This window comes from Cydia splendana, chromosome 20 (assembly GCF_910591565.1).
Source record: "Cydia splendana chromosome 20, ilCydSple1.2, whole genome shotgun sequence".
In the NCBI taxonomy this organism is placed as follows: domain Eukaryota; kingdom Metazoa; phylum Arthropoda; class Insecta; order Lepidoptera; family Tortricidae; genus Cydia; species Cydia splendana.
In genome coordinates this window covers 2,506,046-2,525,227 of record NC_085979.1, presented here as the reverse complement: position 1 = coordinate 2,525,227, position 19,182 = coordinate 2,506,046, and the positions used below count along the sequence as shown (strand labels likewise).

The 19,182-nt window shown below is 39.9% G+C and overlaps 2 protein-coding genes across 2 annotated transcripts in view; one reads left to right on the top strand and one right to left on the bottom strand.

Annotated features, from left to right (window-relative positions):
* LOC134800771 (phospholipase A1-like) overlaps positions 1-9,382 on the bottom strand; it is a 619,586-nt gene extending 610,204 nt beyond the window's left edge. Inside the window, exon 1 of the mRNA XM_063773319.1 lies at positions 9,238-9,382. The gene's annotated coding sequence lies outside the window, so the exon portion shown is untranslated. The remainder of the gene's footprint in view (positions 1-9,237) is intronic.
* Positions 9,383-16,792: 7,410 nt separating this feature from the next.
* On the top strand, positions 16,793-17,802 carry LOC134800449 (carbonyl reductase [NADPH] 1-like). Its single transcript, XM_063772911.1, has one exon. It carries the CDS (start codon positions 16,869-16,871, stop codon positions 17,724-17,726), a length of 858 nt encoding a protein of 285 aa, XP_063628981.1. The 5' UTR covers positions 16,793-16,868; the 3' UTR covers positions 17,727-17,802.
* The last annotated feature ends 1,380 nt before the right edge of the window (positions 17,803-19,182 follow it).

Below are 19,182 nucleotides of genomic sequence, written 5' to 3'. Positions count from 1 at the left end.
ATGGCGGCTGGCGCCGCGATTTGGGAAATGAATTGGGGATTCACTAGATATGAAATAGTAAAGATATGTGACGTTCCACGGCAAAAGATACCTTATGGCGGCTGGTGCCGCGATTTGGGAAATGAATTGGAGATTCACTAGATATGAAATAGTAAAGATATGTGACGTTCCACGGCAAAAGGTATCTTATGGCGGCTGGCGCCGCGATTTGGGAAATGAATTGGAGATTCACTAGATATGAAATAGTAAAGATATGTGACGTTCCACGGCAAAAGGTACCTTATGGCGGCTGGCGCCGCGATTTGGGAAATGAATTGGGGATTCACTAGATATGAAATAGTAAAGATATGTGACGTTCCACGGCAAAAGATACCTTATGGCGGCTGGCGCCGCGATTTGGGAAATGAATTGGAGATTCACTAGATATGAAATAGTAAAGATATGTGACGTTCCACGGCAAAAGGTACCTTATGGCGGCTGGCGCCGCGATTTGGGAAATGAATTGGAGATTCACTAGATATGAAATAGTAAAGATATGTGACGTTCCACGGCAAAAGGTACCTTATGGCGGCTGGCGCCGCGATTTGGGAAATGAATTGGAGATTCACTAGATATGAAATAGTAAAGATATGTGACGTTCCACGGCAAAAGGTACCTTATGGCGGCTGGCGCCGCGATCTGAAAGAATCTCTAACCGCGATCTCTACGCCCTGAAAGAAATTAAAAAAACCTCGGACCTAACTACAGCAACTTCCGCTTATCATGCATTTGCGCAAGCGTGGTTACAATACGGCATTATTTTATGGGGCGATAGTACTAATGCCCCTGACTTATTCTTAATCCAAAAAAGATGCATTAGAATTTTGAGCAATATATACGTGGACGAATCATGTAGACCCCATTTTATTAAACTCAAAATACTAACACTGACATCCTTGTACATTCTCGAGTCATGCAAATTCGTGCGGAAATATTTTTATCTCTATACCCAAGCTAAAGACCTTTATAAAGGAAACCATAACTTGAGGCCAAGGAACAAACTGGTGCCGATTGGAATAGCCAAACTCAAAATGATCTCGAACGGACCACATTCCATGTCGATGAAAGTCTACAATAACTTACCTAGTCACATAGTAGCTGAAGAGAAATACACTATTTTTGTTACAAAATTAAAACAATATTTATTATCTAAAGCTTTTTACACTCTCGAAGAATATATGAATGACGGAGCTGAAAATATGTATTAGTTTTAAGTGTAAATTTTAATTTTTTTTCCTAGGTTAAGTTATATTTTAAGATTTGTCACGCCCTAGCAGGGTCCATGCTGTACTTTATAATGTTATTATTATAGTATGTAAACACCTTGTAATACCATGGTTGGCATTCAATAAATGAAATGAAATGAAATGAAATATATCGTATCTAGTTAATCTCTAATTCATTTCCCGAATCGCGCCGTTAGTATGAGTTCTAGGATTCTTTATCTTTACTGATGGAAAAGGCGATATGACTCACGGTACAGTCTGCAGCAATAATAGCGGATGAAACAATACGCCAAAAGTATCTGCCACCCTGAAATATTTTTTCATATAGAGATATAGGTACATATACCTATTCATCGCTACAGTTCGCGCGCTAATTGTAATTGTTATGACATCTTTAAGGATGTACATAAATGATTAAGAGTATAACGATATTTCAAACTGTTTTGTGTACCTAAAAGGAAAACGAACCCTTAAGTATGGGATCACTTTGTTGTCCGTCTGTCCGTCAAGACCCTTTATCTCGGGAACGCGTGGAGGTATCAAGTTGAAATTTAAACCATATACTCAGGTCTACAATTCCTTAAAACTGTGAAAAAATCAAACTTTTAAGTTAACGTAAAAAAAAGATACGGCCGTTTATGCCGCAAAAAACGTTTATAGGTATATTTCGACACTCAAGGGAATCAAAATTTATAGGGTAATACCTACCTACCTATAGGTACTTCCCGTTGACCTGGAACCAGGGATGTTACGGAGCTCCGGTTCCGTTTCCGTTAAGGCGGAACTTCCGTTTGGTATTACACATCCGTTTCTGTTCCGGTTCCGTTATGTTTGAAACGGAAGTTGTAACGGATGTCAATGCTTTGCGCGGCGGCGGCGTAAGTACATCAAAAACAAACAGATTCATACCACTCATTCGCTCATCGCCCCGCTTGCCACGTGCTACGCTAATTTGTTGTTTGTTTGTATACTTTGTTTTATTCGTGTTAAAAAAATTAAAATCGTATGTGTTCTGTTGTGTACTGACTACTGACTGTGTGTAGTGTGTGTGGTGAATGTTAGTGTGTAAAAAAAACCGGGCAAGTGCGAGTCGGACTCGCGCACGAAGGGTTCCGTACCATAATGCAAAAAAAAACGAAAAAAAAGCAAAAAAAAAACGGTCACCCATCCAAGTACTGACCACTCCCGACGTTGCTTAACTTTGGTCTAAAATCACGTTTGTTGTATGGGAGCCCCATTTAAATCTTTATTTTATTCTGTTTTTAGTATTTGTTGTTATAGCGGCAACAGAAATACATCATCTGTGAAAATTTCAACTGTCTAGCTATCACGGTTCGTGAGATACAGCCTGGTGACAGACGGACGGACGGACGGACGGACGGACGGACGGACGGACGGACAGCGAAGTCTTAGTAATAGGGTCCCGTTTTACCCTTTGGGTACGGAACCCTAAAAACGCACAATGAAGCCGAAATCAAGTTCGATTTGGAACTATTTTGATGAAGTTAGTGGGGACCCGGCTAAGTGTAAACTTTGTCTGAAGGTTTATTCTAGAAAGAGGAAAACGACTACATCGTTAAAAAGTTAGGTTCCGATTCTGGTTCCGGTTCAGTTTTCGGTTCCGTTTCCGTCTTCGGTTCCGTTTCCGTTTTCGGTTCCGTTAAACTAAATTGAAAACATCTGTTTCCGTTTTCGGTTCCGATAAAACCACATCCGTTACATCCCTGCCTGGAACTATGAAATTTGGCAAGAAATATCGTCTTACACTACAAGTACGACGACGACCGGTCTGGCCTAGTGGGTATAGTGACCCTGCCTAGTGCCTATGAAGCCGATGGTCCTGGGTTCGAATCCCGGTAAGAGCATTTATTTGTGTGATGAACACAGATATTTTCCTGAGTCATGGATGTTTTATATGTATTTGTATGTTATATATATCGTCGTCTGAGTTACAACTTGTTACACACAACACAAGCTTTCTTGAGCTTACCAATCAATTTGTGTAAGAGTGTCCCTATAGTATTTATTTATTTCTATTTATTTTAAGTACAGGGATAAATTTAAAAAATACAAAATTAAAAAAAAGTTAAATTTGTACGGAACCCTCGGTGGGCGAGTCCGACTCGCACTTGGCCGTTTTTGTATTAAAGGTTATTGCAGGTTTCTGTTACATTTTCCTCGTTATAAATTGAGATGCTTCTTAACAATCTTAACATACAACACATGCACACGTTTAATTGGTAGATTAATTCCTTTATTGTTCTTTTTTTGCTCATTATATGAAAGACCAGAAAGACAATTGGCTGGTAAAGACTGCAAATGAGTACTGTCAAGTGGGAGAACTAGGGAAAAGAGGATCTAATGTTATCCATTAGACAAAGGAAATATTCCCCAATAGGGAATATTACGCGAAACTCTGCGTAGGTGGCGCTACTACCACAATCCATCACAATCTGGGGGTCTCCCGCGAAGGCCGCGAAACAAGAAAACCTAAATTTCGTTATCTAACCTCTCTATCACTCTTGCATATTCGAGCGATAAAGAGGCAGATAACTAAATTTCGATTTTCGCGTTTCCCGGTAGGCCCTTGTTGACAAACCGCCTTGATGCATCAATATCATATTTTATTGTCTGTGAAAACTGGTCAAAAAACAGTTTAAGGCACAGTATGTATAAGTTACTCTATGGTTTACTAGCTAGCTTAGTGCTGCACTCTGGCGGCAGAACATTGCAGTAATATCCCCTATTATAAGGTATAGTATGAACGTGGGTAACAGCAGTGTACTTTTTACAATCTTTGAAGTAGGGTTTACCAGTGTTTACGAAAAGACGAATTTTAATTCTTTTGTGGTAGACTTAAGAGTGTTTGAGGGTAGATGAAAACATTACATGATCAAATAATGTAGGTTAAAGTCAGGTCGTTCAGTGACGAATCCAGGCGGTTTTGTATTATTCGGTTGCTCAATAATTGTTATAACTACCCGAAAATGTACAAATTGTTTATTTACTTTTATTTAAATACCTAAAGATACAGAGTATAGCGACAACCAGTCCATATTTTTTACTTATCTCTGATCTCCACTCAGAAGTGAACGATATAAAAACTCGATAAAAACTGCAGATGCTTATACGTACAAACTGCACATTTTTTATCCCGGAAAAGTATTAATTCAACAAAAGAATGGCACCATTACATTGTATTGCAAAATAATTACAGACAATGTCCTGTAATTACCTTAGATTTGTTTTAAACTATGAGCTGAATGTTTTTTTAGTGTTTAGGCTTCCGCGTGTTACAAAGAGAAAAGTATTCAAATTTTGATTGTTTCTGGTTTTGAGAGTCGTTGAATTAATGAATTTATTATACACGGTGTGGCCTGTAACACGAGCAAAGAATTAAAACATAGATTGTACTCCTCAAACGGTGACACTTTTGTTCAACAACTTTTAAAAATTATGAAGTATTTAGACTCCCTATTTTTCATACAAAATAAATATTGTCTTCAATGGATGCCATCGCCGCGCCATATTATTGTGATTGACGTTGCTTGTCACGCCTTAAACATAACAAGATTCGCAATACATTGCGTCTTAGAATAAACTTTAAAGTGTAATAAAAATCAAACCACAAGTTATTTATAAAAGTCGCTGAACAAATGTTGGTCAGTATGAGGAGTACAGCCTACAGTTTAATTTTTTGCTCATGTTACAGGCCACACCCGGTATACAGATGTAGTGCATAATTGCTTTCCATCGTATTTTCTCGGAATCGTTCGTATTTGTCAACCTCAGTAGGTACTTTTTGTACCGAGACTGGCTGAAATAGCAAGACACGTTCGTACGTTTCCGTGAAAATATGATGAAAATAATTATGCACTACTTCTGTACATAGGTATTTAACTGTGGGTAGTAAGATGATAAAAAACCGGCCAAGTGCGAGTCGGGCTCGCGCACGAAGGGTTCCTTACCATTACGCAAAAAACGGCAATAAAATCACGGTTGTTGTATTGTATTGTATGGGAACTTAAATATTTATTATATTCTGTTTTTAGTATTTGTTGTTATAGCGGCAACAGAAATAGGTACATCATCTGTAAAAATTTCAACTGCCTAGCCATTACGGTTCATGAGATACAGCCTGGTGATAGACATACAGACAGACAGACACAGACGGACAGCGGAGTCTTAGTAATAGGGTCCCATTTCTACCCTTTGGGTACGGAACCCTAAAGATGCACTTGTAACAATATAATGCACCTATAATGTACCTAGGGGCTGTCCATAAATTACGTCATCGATTTTTGGCGATTTTTGACCCCCCCCCCCCCTATAATCATCCAAAATCATGCTTCAAATGACCCCATATCCTCCTACTTCATGCTACCGTCATCCGATGTCCAGACCCCCCCCCCTAATTTGAAGTGACGTAATTTATGAAAAGCCCCCTATACTTAATACATAGCTAAGTGTTAAACAATTTCTTCATCCAAAAACGTCACTTTTGACACTTACATACCGGTATCGTATCGCTGTGACATCTTATAAGTATTGTTCTAATACGGCCGATAGTTTTGAACTGGCTTCTAAATGACGACTTACACTTCATTTCGCATGCACCAATCAGCGTGAGCGATCATCAAGGTCGTATCAAAATACGATCAAAACCACCAAGTTGTTGAAATTGAATCGGGCGCCAGAGGGCCTACCGCGGCCCACGTTCGACGTGTTGCCTCCCTGTCACACTTAGGTACGAATTTACAAGTGCGACAGAGAGGCAACACGTCGAACGGGGTTCGCGGTAGACCCTCACTCAGTAGTTCAGTGTCAAGCTGTGTTATTAACCTATGTTACCTACTCACTGTGCGTCCTTAAACTTGATGTACGCGCGCCGCTGCGCGGGCGGTACGAAACATGCACCGTCTACAAACCGTCTGCGTCTGCGCACATATCGCGCTAGTGGCATTTTTGAAGTGAAAACTTCTTTAGCGGCGCTGTGCACTTTTTGTGATGGGGAAAAAATGTTAAACTCGCGACAGGTCACGTGATCGTAAGATTCGTAAGACGTAAGACGGACACGTGACCTGATCGAAAAACTGTTACAATGTCATTGAGTTTTCACTTCTGCCGGTACTCCCGGAGTGCAACCCGTTGTTTTTTTTTTTTTGTATGGACTTAGAGTGGCATTTGAATCCTTTCGGTAACAGGCCAATTCGAGTTTTAGTTATTCGTTCTGTTTCCAATGGGTGTGAATGTGAAACTGATCTTTCAGTGTCAAAAGTGACATTTCTTCAACCAAAACCGTCACTTTTGACACTGATAGATCAGTATTATAGTAACTTGAATTGTATTTTTGCTTATTAACTCGTAATGCATGTTAATTATAAGATGTAATGTTTTGAAAAGATGTGTCCCGAGTTTGTTGCCGGTCCCATATTGGGATACCCTCCTCCAATTGAGAGGGGACTTAAATCTTCTCGAGGCAGAGGTAAAGGGTTGGAATCGGTGTAGCTTTATGAGTGACTTGCAAATAATTTGTACGTAATTAAGCGCAGTTAAGAAGCTGTGATTAGTCTTAACTTAATTGATTCATTTGTGTTACGAAAATTAACTATGTAAATTGTATTGTATTGTACTTAATTCGTACACATATAAGTCTATAGCATACGCTAACACACTTTCATGCATCTGACTTAAATAGAAATGGCTTATTAACTGTGGTAACACAATGGAATCAATTAACTTTAGATTAATTACAGGTGCTTAACTATGTCCCAGATACTTTTGGCTATGCCGACGATAGCACTGTCGTGGACAGATATCTCTCCAATGCTCGGGCCAAAAAAGAGGAGGTACAGTCTTGTCGACGAGCTATGGTAGACCGTCTGAATTTGGCACTTAAGGCAGTGTCCGATTGGGGTGACGCAAACCTGGTCAAATTCAACGCTACCAAAACGCAGGCGTGTCTGTTCTCTGCCAAACGGAGTCCATTCGGCCTGACTCCGACTTTCCGGGATGTATCCGTACCGATATCCAACCATCTTCAGCTACTTGGCACGAGTATCTCGTCTAACCTGAACTTTGGGGCGTATATTGAATCTCTGGCCAAATCTGCAGCTAGACGATTAGGCGTCCTCGCTAAGGTCAAGCGGTTCTTCACACCAGGGCAGCTCCTTCAGCTTTACGTAGCTCAAGTCCGGTCGTGTATGGAGTACTGCAGCCACCTTTGGGATGGATCCGCCAAGTATCAGCTAGCCGCCTTAGATTCCATAGACAAACGCGCTAGGAAGCTTATTGGAGATGCGGGATTGGTAGAGGCTAGACTGCAGAGCCTTGAACACCGTAGAAAGGTAGCTTGTTTATCGGTATTCTACAGGATACATTTCGGGGAGTGTGCGATGGGATTACATAATCTAATCCCCCCATCTCCGTTCTGCCACCGTGGGACTAGACGCGGACTTGCGTTTCACCCTTACGTCGTTACTCTGCCACTGATTCGTACTAAGCGCTATGCATCCAGCTTTATCATGCGAACGGCTAAGGAGTGGAATTCACTTCCTGCAAATCTATTCCCAGTCCACTATAACTTGGATCTCTTTAAATCGAGAGTGAATAGACATCTTTTAGGTAAGCATGTTCCATCCTAGACTGCATCGGCACTTACCATCAGGTGAGATTGTGGTCAAATGTTTACCTTTTTCCAATAAAAAAAAAAAAAAAATGTTCAATTTTTTTTCAATTCACTCTTATTTGACGTTCATAAGCGCATTGTAATATGCCTACTTAAATAATAAACTGTAGGAACCACAGAGGTTCCAACCCGCACTGGCCGTTTCTTTGCCATAGAATATTATACTTATGTCGACACGTCAGTGAGAAAACTCATTCATGTCTAATGCAAATTATATACGTTTATCTTATTAGTTATATCTCAGAAGTTTAACACTTTAAACTCTCGCGTTTTGTACACATATTTAATTACACAAACGGGTCTACCGCGATATAATCCGTCCACACCACTCTCCGTCTGGTCTTTCCGTGACCACAGCTGGTGCAACTCAGCTGAAACGTCGGAATTAAAGGTAAAAACAATGAAATTATATCGCGGTAGACCCGTTTGTGTAATTAAATATCTCAGAAGTTGTAAAGTTATTAATTTAAATACAGTTTATGAACCATACACAGTGGTTTGATTGTGAACCCACAAAACTATATTTATCTTTAGTATCATAATATATCCGAAACAGATCGAATAACCCAAACTCGAACTGGCCTATTGGTATATCTTCGTTAATCCGCCACTGATTACTGTTAGCAGTTGTATACTAATGCAATAGCATTTCCACCTAGTCTGTAGAAATGTCTCTTTATTCTTTGAAATCAATGGGTAAAGTAGCATTTCATCTTCCAGAGTGCAAAGTAATTTGATGCAAATGTTGAGTTGCGTCACGTTAGCTAGCAGGACGAACTGTGATGCTTTTGAATTTCGCTTGTTCGAGTCTCTTTAGCACGAGAAGTAAACAATATTAAACAACAACTTTGCTCCCTTGTTAAACAAATAACTCTTCATATTCATATCATCAACACAGCAAAGTTACTTAATTAAACATACATTAAACGCGTTTTACAAAGATCTACCGTTTTACAGTCAGTAAATATTGACGCGATAAACACGGATGCTATTATCATCAATAAAGATGTTTGGTCGAGATGTGTGTTTAGGATCTTAAGTAGATTAAAGCATTACATAATGCTATTGTCATGTAGTTGTTTTTGCTGAGTCACACCAAAGAGAATTTGAAATGGAGAGTTACTGTCATATGGTAAATTATGTAGCTACGGTACATTTACTGACATCTTTCGACAGACGATTAGAACTGTTAGAACGCCATTTGACTTTGATCATTATTCTTTCACTGATATGTGTTAAACTTATTAAATTTAATTCATGTTATTATAAACATTGAAAACTTACCTACAATTTATGTCACCTTTATTTTTTAATGCAGCGTATCTATAACTCACTACAGTACTTACAGTCTCTACCTACTTTCCATATAATCGTACACACACGATGATTAAAAATGCAACATGCAGAATTAGAAAAAAACAGACCACAGTTTGAGAAAAAAAATAACAAGTTTATTGTAAAAACTCAAAAAAAATAAAAACAACTGAACTTTAATTCATGAAAAGTATTATAGATCTGTACTATAAAGAGTATATCATTAAATACGCGGCCGCGAGAGTTTCTCAAACTGTGCAATAGGCGACTCCGGCGCAACATGCAACGCGTGCGCGTGCCGATGTGCTACTGTCAAGTTTAAGGGCAACCGCCAACCGTGGCGAGGATAATAACTTAATAACTATAATGAGACTATAGGCGTGTCCAGACGAGAACAATCTTTCGCCAATCTGATTAAATTGTCCGATCAAATCAGGTGGTGCGGACGCAGACGCAAAGGCCACTTTCACCAATTTTAAATTTATGGTGATATTTGAGCGCTCTAAATAACAAAATGGCCCCAAACGCGAATACTAACCTCACAAATTCGTATTCTTGCATCCGCACCCCATTTTATCGGTAATCATCATCATATCAGCCAGAGGAAGTCCACTGCTGGACTAGACCTCCCCCAAAGAGTGCCACAATGACCGGTCTTGCGCCACCCGCATCCAGCGGACTCCCGCGACCTTTACCAGGTCTTTATCGGTAATATCGGTCATAATCGACGGTTGACTTCGGCGAGCCAAATTGGCATTTGCGTCCGCATGGCCGAATTTGATCGGACAATTTAATCAGATTGGCGTAAAATTTACCCCATCTGGACACGCCTTAAGGGGTCGTCCTAATACAACGCGACTACTACGCGATTATAGCAAGTTCGCGCGAATTTTACTCGTGCCAACGTGAGATCAAACATATTTAACTCGAATAGGTGTCCGAATTCATCGCGTAATATCGTGACTTGTAGCTTTTTAGCTCTAGTGAGTTATAGCTCTTTAGGGTTCCGTAGCCAAAGGGTAAAAAACGGGACCCTATTACTAAGACTCCGCTGTCCGTCCGTCTGTCTGTCACCAAGCTGTATTTCATTTCATGAACCGTGATAGCTACGCAGTTGAAATTTTCACACATGATGAGTACGAAATCCTCGGTGGACGAGTCCGACTCGCACTTGTCCGGTTTTTTTAGGGTTCCGTACCTAAAGGGTAAAACGGGGCCCTATTACTAAGACTCCGCTGTCCGTCCGTCCGTCCGTCCGTCTGTCACCAGGCTGTATCTCACGAACCGTGATAGCTAGACAGTTGAAATTTTCACAGATGTATTTCTGTTGTCGCTATAACAACAAATACTAAAAAGTACGGAACCCTCGTGCTGTGAGAAGAGCGTATGTGGGGCACCCGGGCGGAAAACGTCCGTCCGGGCGGCCCAGATATCGCTGGAGTGACGAAGCCGAAAAAGACCTGTCCTCCCTCGGATTACCCAACTCGCGCGAAGTTGCGCAGAATAGGGCAAATGGCGCTCTCTTGTGTCAGAGGACTCAGAGGCCAAGATCCCCTTTGGGTCACTGAGCCAGTGATGTATGTATGTATGTACGGAACCCTCGGTGGGCAAGTCCGACTCGCACTTTTCCGGTTTTTCGTTAAGTGGCTACTAATATATATCATAAATACATATTTTAGTCACGATTATAAACTTTATCGAATTGTTATTAAGACTGATTTAGAATAAAATCAGTTTTTACTTATCTACGTACCCTTTGTTTGCGTTTGAGGAGCATATTTGGTATTTTTAGGGTTCCGTACCCAAAGGGTGAAAACGGGACCCTATTACTAAGACTCCACTGTCCGTCTGTCACCAGGCTGTATCTCATGAACCGTGATAGCTAGACAGTTGAAATTTTCACAGATGATATATAAATTTCTGTTGTCGCTATAACAACAAATATATCGTTGATCTCTATCTATCTCTATATCGTTTAGTTTAACCACGTAAAACGAATTTTGACTGCTTGAATTTGATTATGTAAACCACGCACGGAGACGTTATGGGTATCGTTATAGAACCAAAGCACTGGAAGTGGTAAAGCCACACTGAGGTACAACTGTTCTATAGGTCCACCGTTTAACTGAGGCGGTTAGTAAGAAGCTAATTATGGTCAGTAAAGGATGACTCACGCTAGACCGGGCCCGGGCCGAGGCGACCGACATGTAATTTTCTATGACGGCTCGGGTGATCACGTGATGATTTCCATAGAAAACGAAAGCGCCGGAAGCTCCGGTCCGGCCCGGCCTGTCTAGCGTGAGTCATTCTTAAGTCCGTAGAGTTACGGGTGCGAAACTCCTCCCTTCGGGCAAACTCGGCTCCGTTCGGCTCAGCATTGCTCCGAGCAATCTTTAGGGTTGACACAACTTGAAGTCCCTTTGCGTGCACGACCACAGATAAGATAATGGCTTGAATTTTGACAACCCTAAATAGCCGAAAGGGATAGTGCCATATATTAGAAAAGGACAGCATGATTCGACCCTAAACCGCTGTCAAACTTCGGTTTTGTAGGAAGTTTCCTTTCTGTACGGTAGTACTATTAGTTATTCTGTGCCATAAGGCTCGCAACGGTTAAAAAGTTATCAGATCTCTTGTAGAGCCAAGCTTCTAACTCTAGGTACAAACCCTAACTTCACAAACTTTACATCTTAGTCAAAATATGTGGCTGACGCTCCCTACATTTTATCACATTTTTTTAGATTAAATATTTTTTCACCACACCAGCTCGGAAAGGCTTACTTTGCACTTCAAAAACTGGTAGCAAAGTAGCATTTTATTCACATGTGAGGCAAAGTAATCAAATGCAAATTTTGAGTTGTTTTCTTGTTTGCTGGTAGAATTGACTTTTAAATGATGATTTTGGATGATAAATATTTAATAACATTCATTTGGATTTGATTTTGTTTGATATTTTACATTTAATATTTGCTTCGGGTTGGTGTGGTGAAAAATTTTGTGTTTCGCTCCCCGGGGGCAGAGTTTGTTCAATTTTGGAATCTTTCGCTTGCTCGAGTATCAATATTAGCATGAGCGAAACAACAACTTTGCCCCCTTGTAAAACAAATAACTATTGTCTGTTCTAGCAACTTTATGCAAATTGCTAATTTTATAGTAAATGCCCCATTTTTCCTCCATTCCCGCCGTTGGCTACATCCTGGTCTTCAACACGTACGAGTATATAAGTACATTAGCAGTTAAGGAAAATTCTGTCAACAATATTAACCATGCATACAGAGCGTGGCGGGTAGTTTATAAAAACTGTCACGTAAACGTAGCACCAGAATTACAATTGCTATGATCATACGTTTGTAATGATGAGATGATGACATGATCAATCATCGTCATTTATTTAAGAGTTAGACTCTTGTCGGTGGAGCGATTTCCATGCATGTCGGTCCTCTGCCTTCTCCTTGACAGCCTGATACGACACGACGTTGACCTTCTCCTTTACTTGATATGTACGTTCTTGGTCTCCCCCTCCGTCTCCTTGCCTCTACTCTCCTTTCAATGATATTTTTGATAATCAATCAATGTACATAGATATTTATTTGCTTAAAGAAAGGGCTCATCCATTAATTACATTACACGTTTAGGGGGAGGGAAGCGCTGGTGGCCTAGCGGTAAGAGCGTGCGACTTTCAATCCAAAGGTCGCGGGTTTAAACCCAACCCCGGCTCGTACCTCGTACCAATGAGTTTTTCGGAACTAATGTACGAAATATCATTTGAAATTTGCCAGTCGGTTTTCGGTGAAGGAAAACATTGTGAGGAAAACGGACTAATCCCAATAAGGCCTAGTTTAGTTTGGGTTGAAGGTCAGATGGAAGTCGCTTTCGTAAACACTAGTGCTTACGTCAAATCATGGGAATAGTTGTCAAGCGGACCCCAAGAGCCGTGGCAAAATGCCATACTCGTAACGCGTGAATGAAGAAGAAGACGCGTTTAGGGGGAGGGAGGGAGTCAAGAAAATGTTACATGTTGTGACAAGGGGGAGGGGGGAGTCAAAAACTTTGTGAAGTCACTTTAACTTCATCAGTAGGTAACGGAAAATTTATTGAAATTATTTAATTCGCTGTACAGTTAAATAACAATTTTTTTGGAACGATAATCGTTTTTATTAGTTTCATTTTCTTTCCTAGAGTGGGTATAAATAAATAAACAAAATAAATATTATAGGACATTATTACACAAATTGACTAAGTACCGCAGTAAGCTTAATAAGGCTTGTGTTGTGGGTACTTAAGTATTAGACAACGATATACAAATAATATAATATACATACCAATTTATTATAAATACTTAGAAAACATAGAAAACTCAGTAGGTAACAAATATCTGTGTTCATCACACAAATAAATGCCCTTTCCGGGATTCGAACCCAGGACCATTGGCTTCACAGGCAGGTTCACTATCCACTAGGCCAGACCGGTCGTCAAAAGGTATAGGTATTTTATTTCGAGTATTCCTGTATGTTTGTAGAGATTTTTCGAACTACTGAGGTCAAGATCATTTCTCGGATTTCAACTTATTATTTTTAGATTGTGAAGGTATCTTACTTGAAATAAATCTTTATCAACTTATTTTTTACCAATCAATCACACTCTACGACATTGTATAAGGTAAACGTACTGGTGCTCGACGCGGTCCCAGTACATACTGTACATGTCATCTTGAATCTTAAGTCATTGCCAATAGAGGTGACAGCAAGGTGTCATCTATTGGGCATTAGCATATCGAGCACTAGTACGTTTACCTTAGTTAGATATTTAATAATAAACAAGTCAGTGATGCACTGGATAGGTATTTTAAATTTAAATAAACACTTGATTTCGACCTTGGCTATCGGCATTCTGTTTACGCGTTCGCGGCATTCCGCATCAGAAATATTATTTATAAGTAAGTTTATTAAGTAAATTGGGGTTAAGATATCATACTTCGGGTTAACTTTAAATTCCCTTATCTATGCCATATCCATTAAATATTGTCTTCGGTTACCGCGATAGTTACTCATGAAATAAAACTATTGAAACGGATTATATCGCGTATATTGAATACGTACTACAACGCTTTAAAGGGTTCGAAACGTCGGGATGTAGTATGTATTCAATATAATCCGTTTCAATAGTTTTATTTCATATCCATTTAGTTACTTACTGGTGTAGCGCACCGACCCGAAGTGGATCTTGGCCTCCGACACCAAAGACCGCCATGCTACTCTGTCCAAAGCCGTTTCTGTCCAGTCGACGGCGCCGAGTTCACTAAGGTCTTTCTGCACTCCGTCTCTCCAGCGGTACCTAGGGCGTCCAGACGGTCTTCGGCCACTTGGTACTCGGGGTACTCCTTAATTATTTTTAAGTAAGTTTTTTTTTTAAAAGAGGTCGAAAATTGCTCGAGTGGAGACCAACGGACTAGCAAGCGCAGCGTAGGACGTCCACCCACAAGATGGACAGACGACCTTATTAAGGTCGCCGGAAGACGCTGGATGCGGGTCGGGTTGGTTATCTATGAAAAGGTACGTATGGAGGTCCAAGGCGGAAGCCTATGTTCAGCAGTGGACGTCTTATGGCTGAGATGATGATGATGATGAAGTTTATTAAGTAAATTGGGGTTCCGCTAGCTATAAGTGTATCTTATTTTGTTTACTTACAATTGAGATTTCCACTATCCTTTACTTCCTTTCGCTTTCGCTTACCCTTATCCCATTTAGGTACCTACTTTGAGATGGTTGCCTTTTCCTACCTTAGGTTGGTATTCCACCTATACAACTGCTTTGTCCAATGTGTATTGCGTCTCACATTTTGCTTTAATGACAGAGTGAGACGCACTGAGAGTGGACACAGAAATTGGACAGGTGGAATATCACCCTTACCTCTATTTTCCTCTATGTCGTTCGTCATCTCTTCATTTTAATTTTGTTCTTACACACACACAGCCCACCCACTTTTCCTATTTTCCTTTCCTCTTACCTACCTCGTGTCTTTTACATTAAGTAGATTAGAATGATATTGGAATCATATCAGATAGCTATCATTCGCGCGTTCATTTCGCTCAGACTTCTCCGCAAAAGTATTATAGCTCCTCTACTCGATGGACCATCATATTGGCCCACTAAGATGGGCCAGCGTGTAGAGAGGGTACTGGTATCGGATGGCTTATGGCGATTTTCGTCCGCGCATCAAAAGTGGGCCAGCAATAGTGCGTCGTACGCACCTACACGTGACCAATTCACACACAACATAGTACGTGCTCTCAACCATCGCATGGCCATCTCGCTGGTCCAGCGCTGGTCCATCGTGTAAAGAAGCCATTAGTGCGAGCGATACGCCCGGGCGAACGACAGCTAACTGATATGATTCCAATATCATTGATGTCAATGTACGTTCGAATTGGCCTGTAAACAATTGGCAGTCTAGATAGCAATCACAATTTAGTGTCGCGGAATCACAAGTATGGCGGAACCCTTCCAACGACGCCCAAGGCTAACCGCACGTCAAAAAGCAAATTATAATCATTTCTTCACACAATCACCCATCTGAGCCAAGTCTTCCGGGTGATTGGCTCTAGGACTTTGTCGAAATAAAACAATGTTTATATTGCAGTTGAAACTTGTGGTGCCGGTTACAGTGACAAGGTCCTAAGTCGGGAACAGCGCGAAATATTTTGGTCCTAGCTAGGTCGACAACATTGCTTTTACTTCCCTAAAACTTATTTGGTACGGTTGAGCTCATAAATATGTAGGTATAATTGAGTGTTGTGAATTTAAATTTGTCGACGTCAAAGTCCTATCATCCTTGAACCCTTTATAAGTGTCACCACAACCTATATTGTAAGGTAAAAAAAACCGGCTAAGTGCGAGTCAGACTCGCGCACGAAGGGTTCCGTACCATTAAAAAATCACGTTTGCTGTATGGGAGCCCCACTTAAATATTTATTTTGTTTTTAGTATTTGTTGTTATAGCGGCAACAGAAATACATCATCTGTGAAAATTTCAACTGTCTAGCTATAACGGTTCATGAGATACAGCCTAGTGACAGATAGACAGACAGACAGATAGACAGACACACAGATGGACAGAGGAGTCTTAGTAATAGGGTCCCGTTTTTACCCTTTGGGAACGGAACCCTAAAATGAGAATAAACTATAAGTACTATAAACACATATACTCGTAACCTATCAATGTCAAATATGCCAATATGTTATGGGTTATGGAATGTGCTCTGCAAAGATATGTAGTTATACGAGTAATAATGCTTTATCAAGTTATCAGAGGTGTTACAGTGGGCCGAGCTAGATTACACACAATGTACGTATAAATAGATACCTATATAGTATACATTGTTTACTAATGATTAGACATCATTAAAAACTCTCAACTGTAATGTAAGTGATATCAAATACCTAAACTATACTTACAGTGATAGCAATCGAATACCAACTGTAAGTGTAAAAACATAAAGATGTTAATTCAATGTATCGTCATTAAACAAACACGAGCGAAACGCAAACAATATAATTTCATTAACTCACGGAAAGTTACAACGAACGAACGTCAGATACAAAATGGTGGAAAAAATTGCGGTTGTTACTGGATCAAATAAAGGTCTAGGATTCGCTGTTGTCAAAGGATTGTGTCAAAAATTCAATGGAATAGTATATTTGACAGCACGAGACGAGAACAGAGGAAGAGAAGCGGTGAAAAAACTAGAAGAATTGGGATTAAAACCAAAATTCCATCAACTTGACGTAAGTGACGAACGAAGCGTGGAGAAGTTGGCTAACTTTTTAAATTTAGAACACGGAGGCTTAGACGTTTTAGTCAACAACGCCGCCATCATGGATCTGGGTCAAGTTTACCCAGACTACGAAGGTGCGAAAAGAAATATCGACGTTAACTACAGAAGTTTGTTGACGATAGAAAAACACCTCTTCCCGCTCCTAAGAGATGGCGCTAGAGTCGTGAACGTTACCAGCGCTTGCGGTCATCTATCAAATTTAAAAAATAAGAAATGGTTGGACAGATTGCTGGATCAAAATTTAACTACAGAACAGCTCAATCATTTCGTCGATGAATATTTGGATAGTGTGAAAAATGGAACGTTTAAAAAAGAAGATTTCGCAGATGAGGGGAAGCATGCTGAACACAGGGTGTCTAAGATCGCGGTGACGGCTTTAACAATGATACAGCAGAGAAAATACTTTGACAGGAATATATCTATCAACGCCGTTCATCCAGGGCATGTGAAGACGGACATGGCAAAAGGCGGAGGCGTCATGGAGCCAGACGAAGCTGCTAAAGTCATACTTTACCTAGTGTTGGACGCGTCGCCAGACTTAAAGGGTACTTTCATGTGGCATGATAGGAAGCTAGTTGATTGGACCGATGTAGATGGTGATTATTACTATAAATGTGAATTTTAAGACGGAATTTAGACTCACACTAACAAGTCATGTCACAATTTTTTTATTTAAAAGGCTTACCTGGCAATAGGCAAAATTGTTGAGTGTCTCGTAGAATAAAAAAAAGCTTGAGAAATGAAATGTATTTATTTGTTAGAATATGGTGAGTTCATGTAATCTTAAATTAGAATTGATTTATAGCTTGGCAAAAAAGAGTAGAAATTAAAAAGTGGCAACACTGTAGTGTTGTCCCGTTTTCATATATAAATTGGTTTGAAAGGGACGACACTACAGTGTTGCCACTTTTTAATTTCTACTCTTTTTTGCCAAGCTGTAAGTTCAATCGTATTCCAGTTACATGGGGCATTATCTATGAAAAGGGACCTTATTGTCGATGGCGCTTACGCCGCACAGCGTCGCGCGGCGTTGTATTTATATCGGAGCATCGTTAATAATGGCGTAAGCGCTATCGACAATAAGGTCCCTTTTCATAGATAAAGTCATATCTATTTCTTACATCGATATCTTTGGTTTACACAATATATGAAAACAAAACTAGGAACAAAACAGCTAATCAAAGAAAGTCGTGACTCGACAGACTGGACATGATCTATAATTCTATACTCTGTATCTATAGGTACTTAAATAAAAGTAAACAAATAATTTAAGGTAAGGTAGTTTTAACATTTAGGGGTCATCCATTAATTACATCACACGTTTAGGGGGAGGGAGGGGGGTCAAGAAAATGTGACATATTGTGACAAGGGGGAGGGGGGAGTCACAAAGTATGTGACGTCACTTGTAACTTCATCAGTAACCGAAAATTTATTTAAATTATTTTATTCGCTATACACTTAAATAACAAGTTTTTGAAACGATAATCGTTTTTATTAGTTTAATTTTATTTCTTAATCAGTGTTGGGACTGTTGGGTTATAAAATTACTAATATTTCTTTTGTCAAAAATATTTTGATAAAATATTAAATAAATAATTGCCGATTTCGTTGAAGAAATGTGACGTCACACCAGGGGGGAGGGGTTTGCCAAAAGTGACCAAGTGTGACAAGGAGGGGGGGAGGGGTCAAAAAACCTAGAAATTCGTGTGACGTAATTAATGGATGACCCCTTATTGTTTAACCAACCAAATACAAAACCACCTGTATCTGTCACTGAACGACCTGACTTTATCATACTTACATTATTTGATCATGTAATGTTTTCATCTACCCTCAACTGGCTTAAGAAGCCATTTGAGAGTAGTTTTTACTATTTTTTAAATACCTAAAGATACAGACTATATTACTACCTATATTAAACGATCTTCTGTAACTTTAGTTTTATTAAGCACTGACCGCGAAAGGAATTCGGTGTGTCATCTGCCTCACCTTTGAGGGCAAATTCTACCTTAAAAAGATTTGCTGCCACCCTAATATGTGCCTTTGCCTAATTTTAGAAGTTTCGGGGGAGTATAAAAATA

Excerpts from the sequence above, each read along its gene's own strand:
- LOC134800449 (XM_063772911.1), top strand. The coding sequence starts at position 16,869 with ATGGTGGAAAAAATTGCGGTTGTTACTGGATCAAATAAAGGTCTAGGA.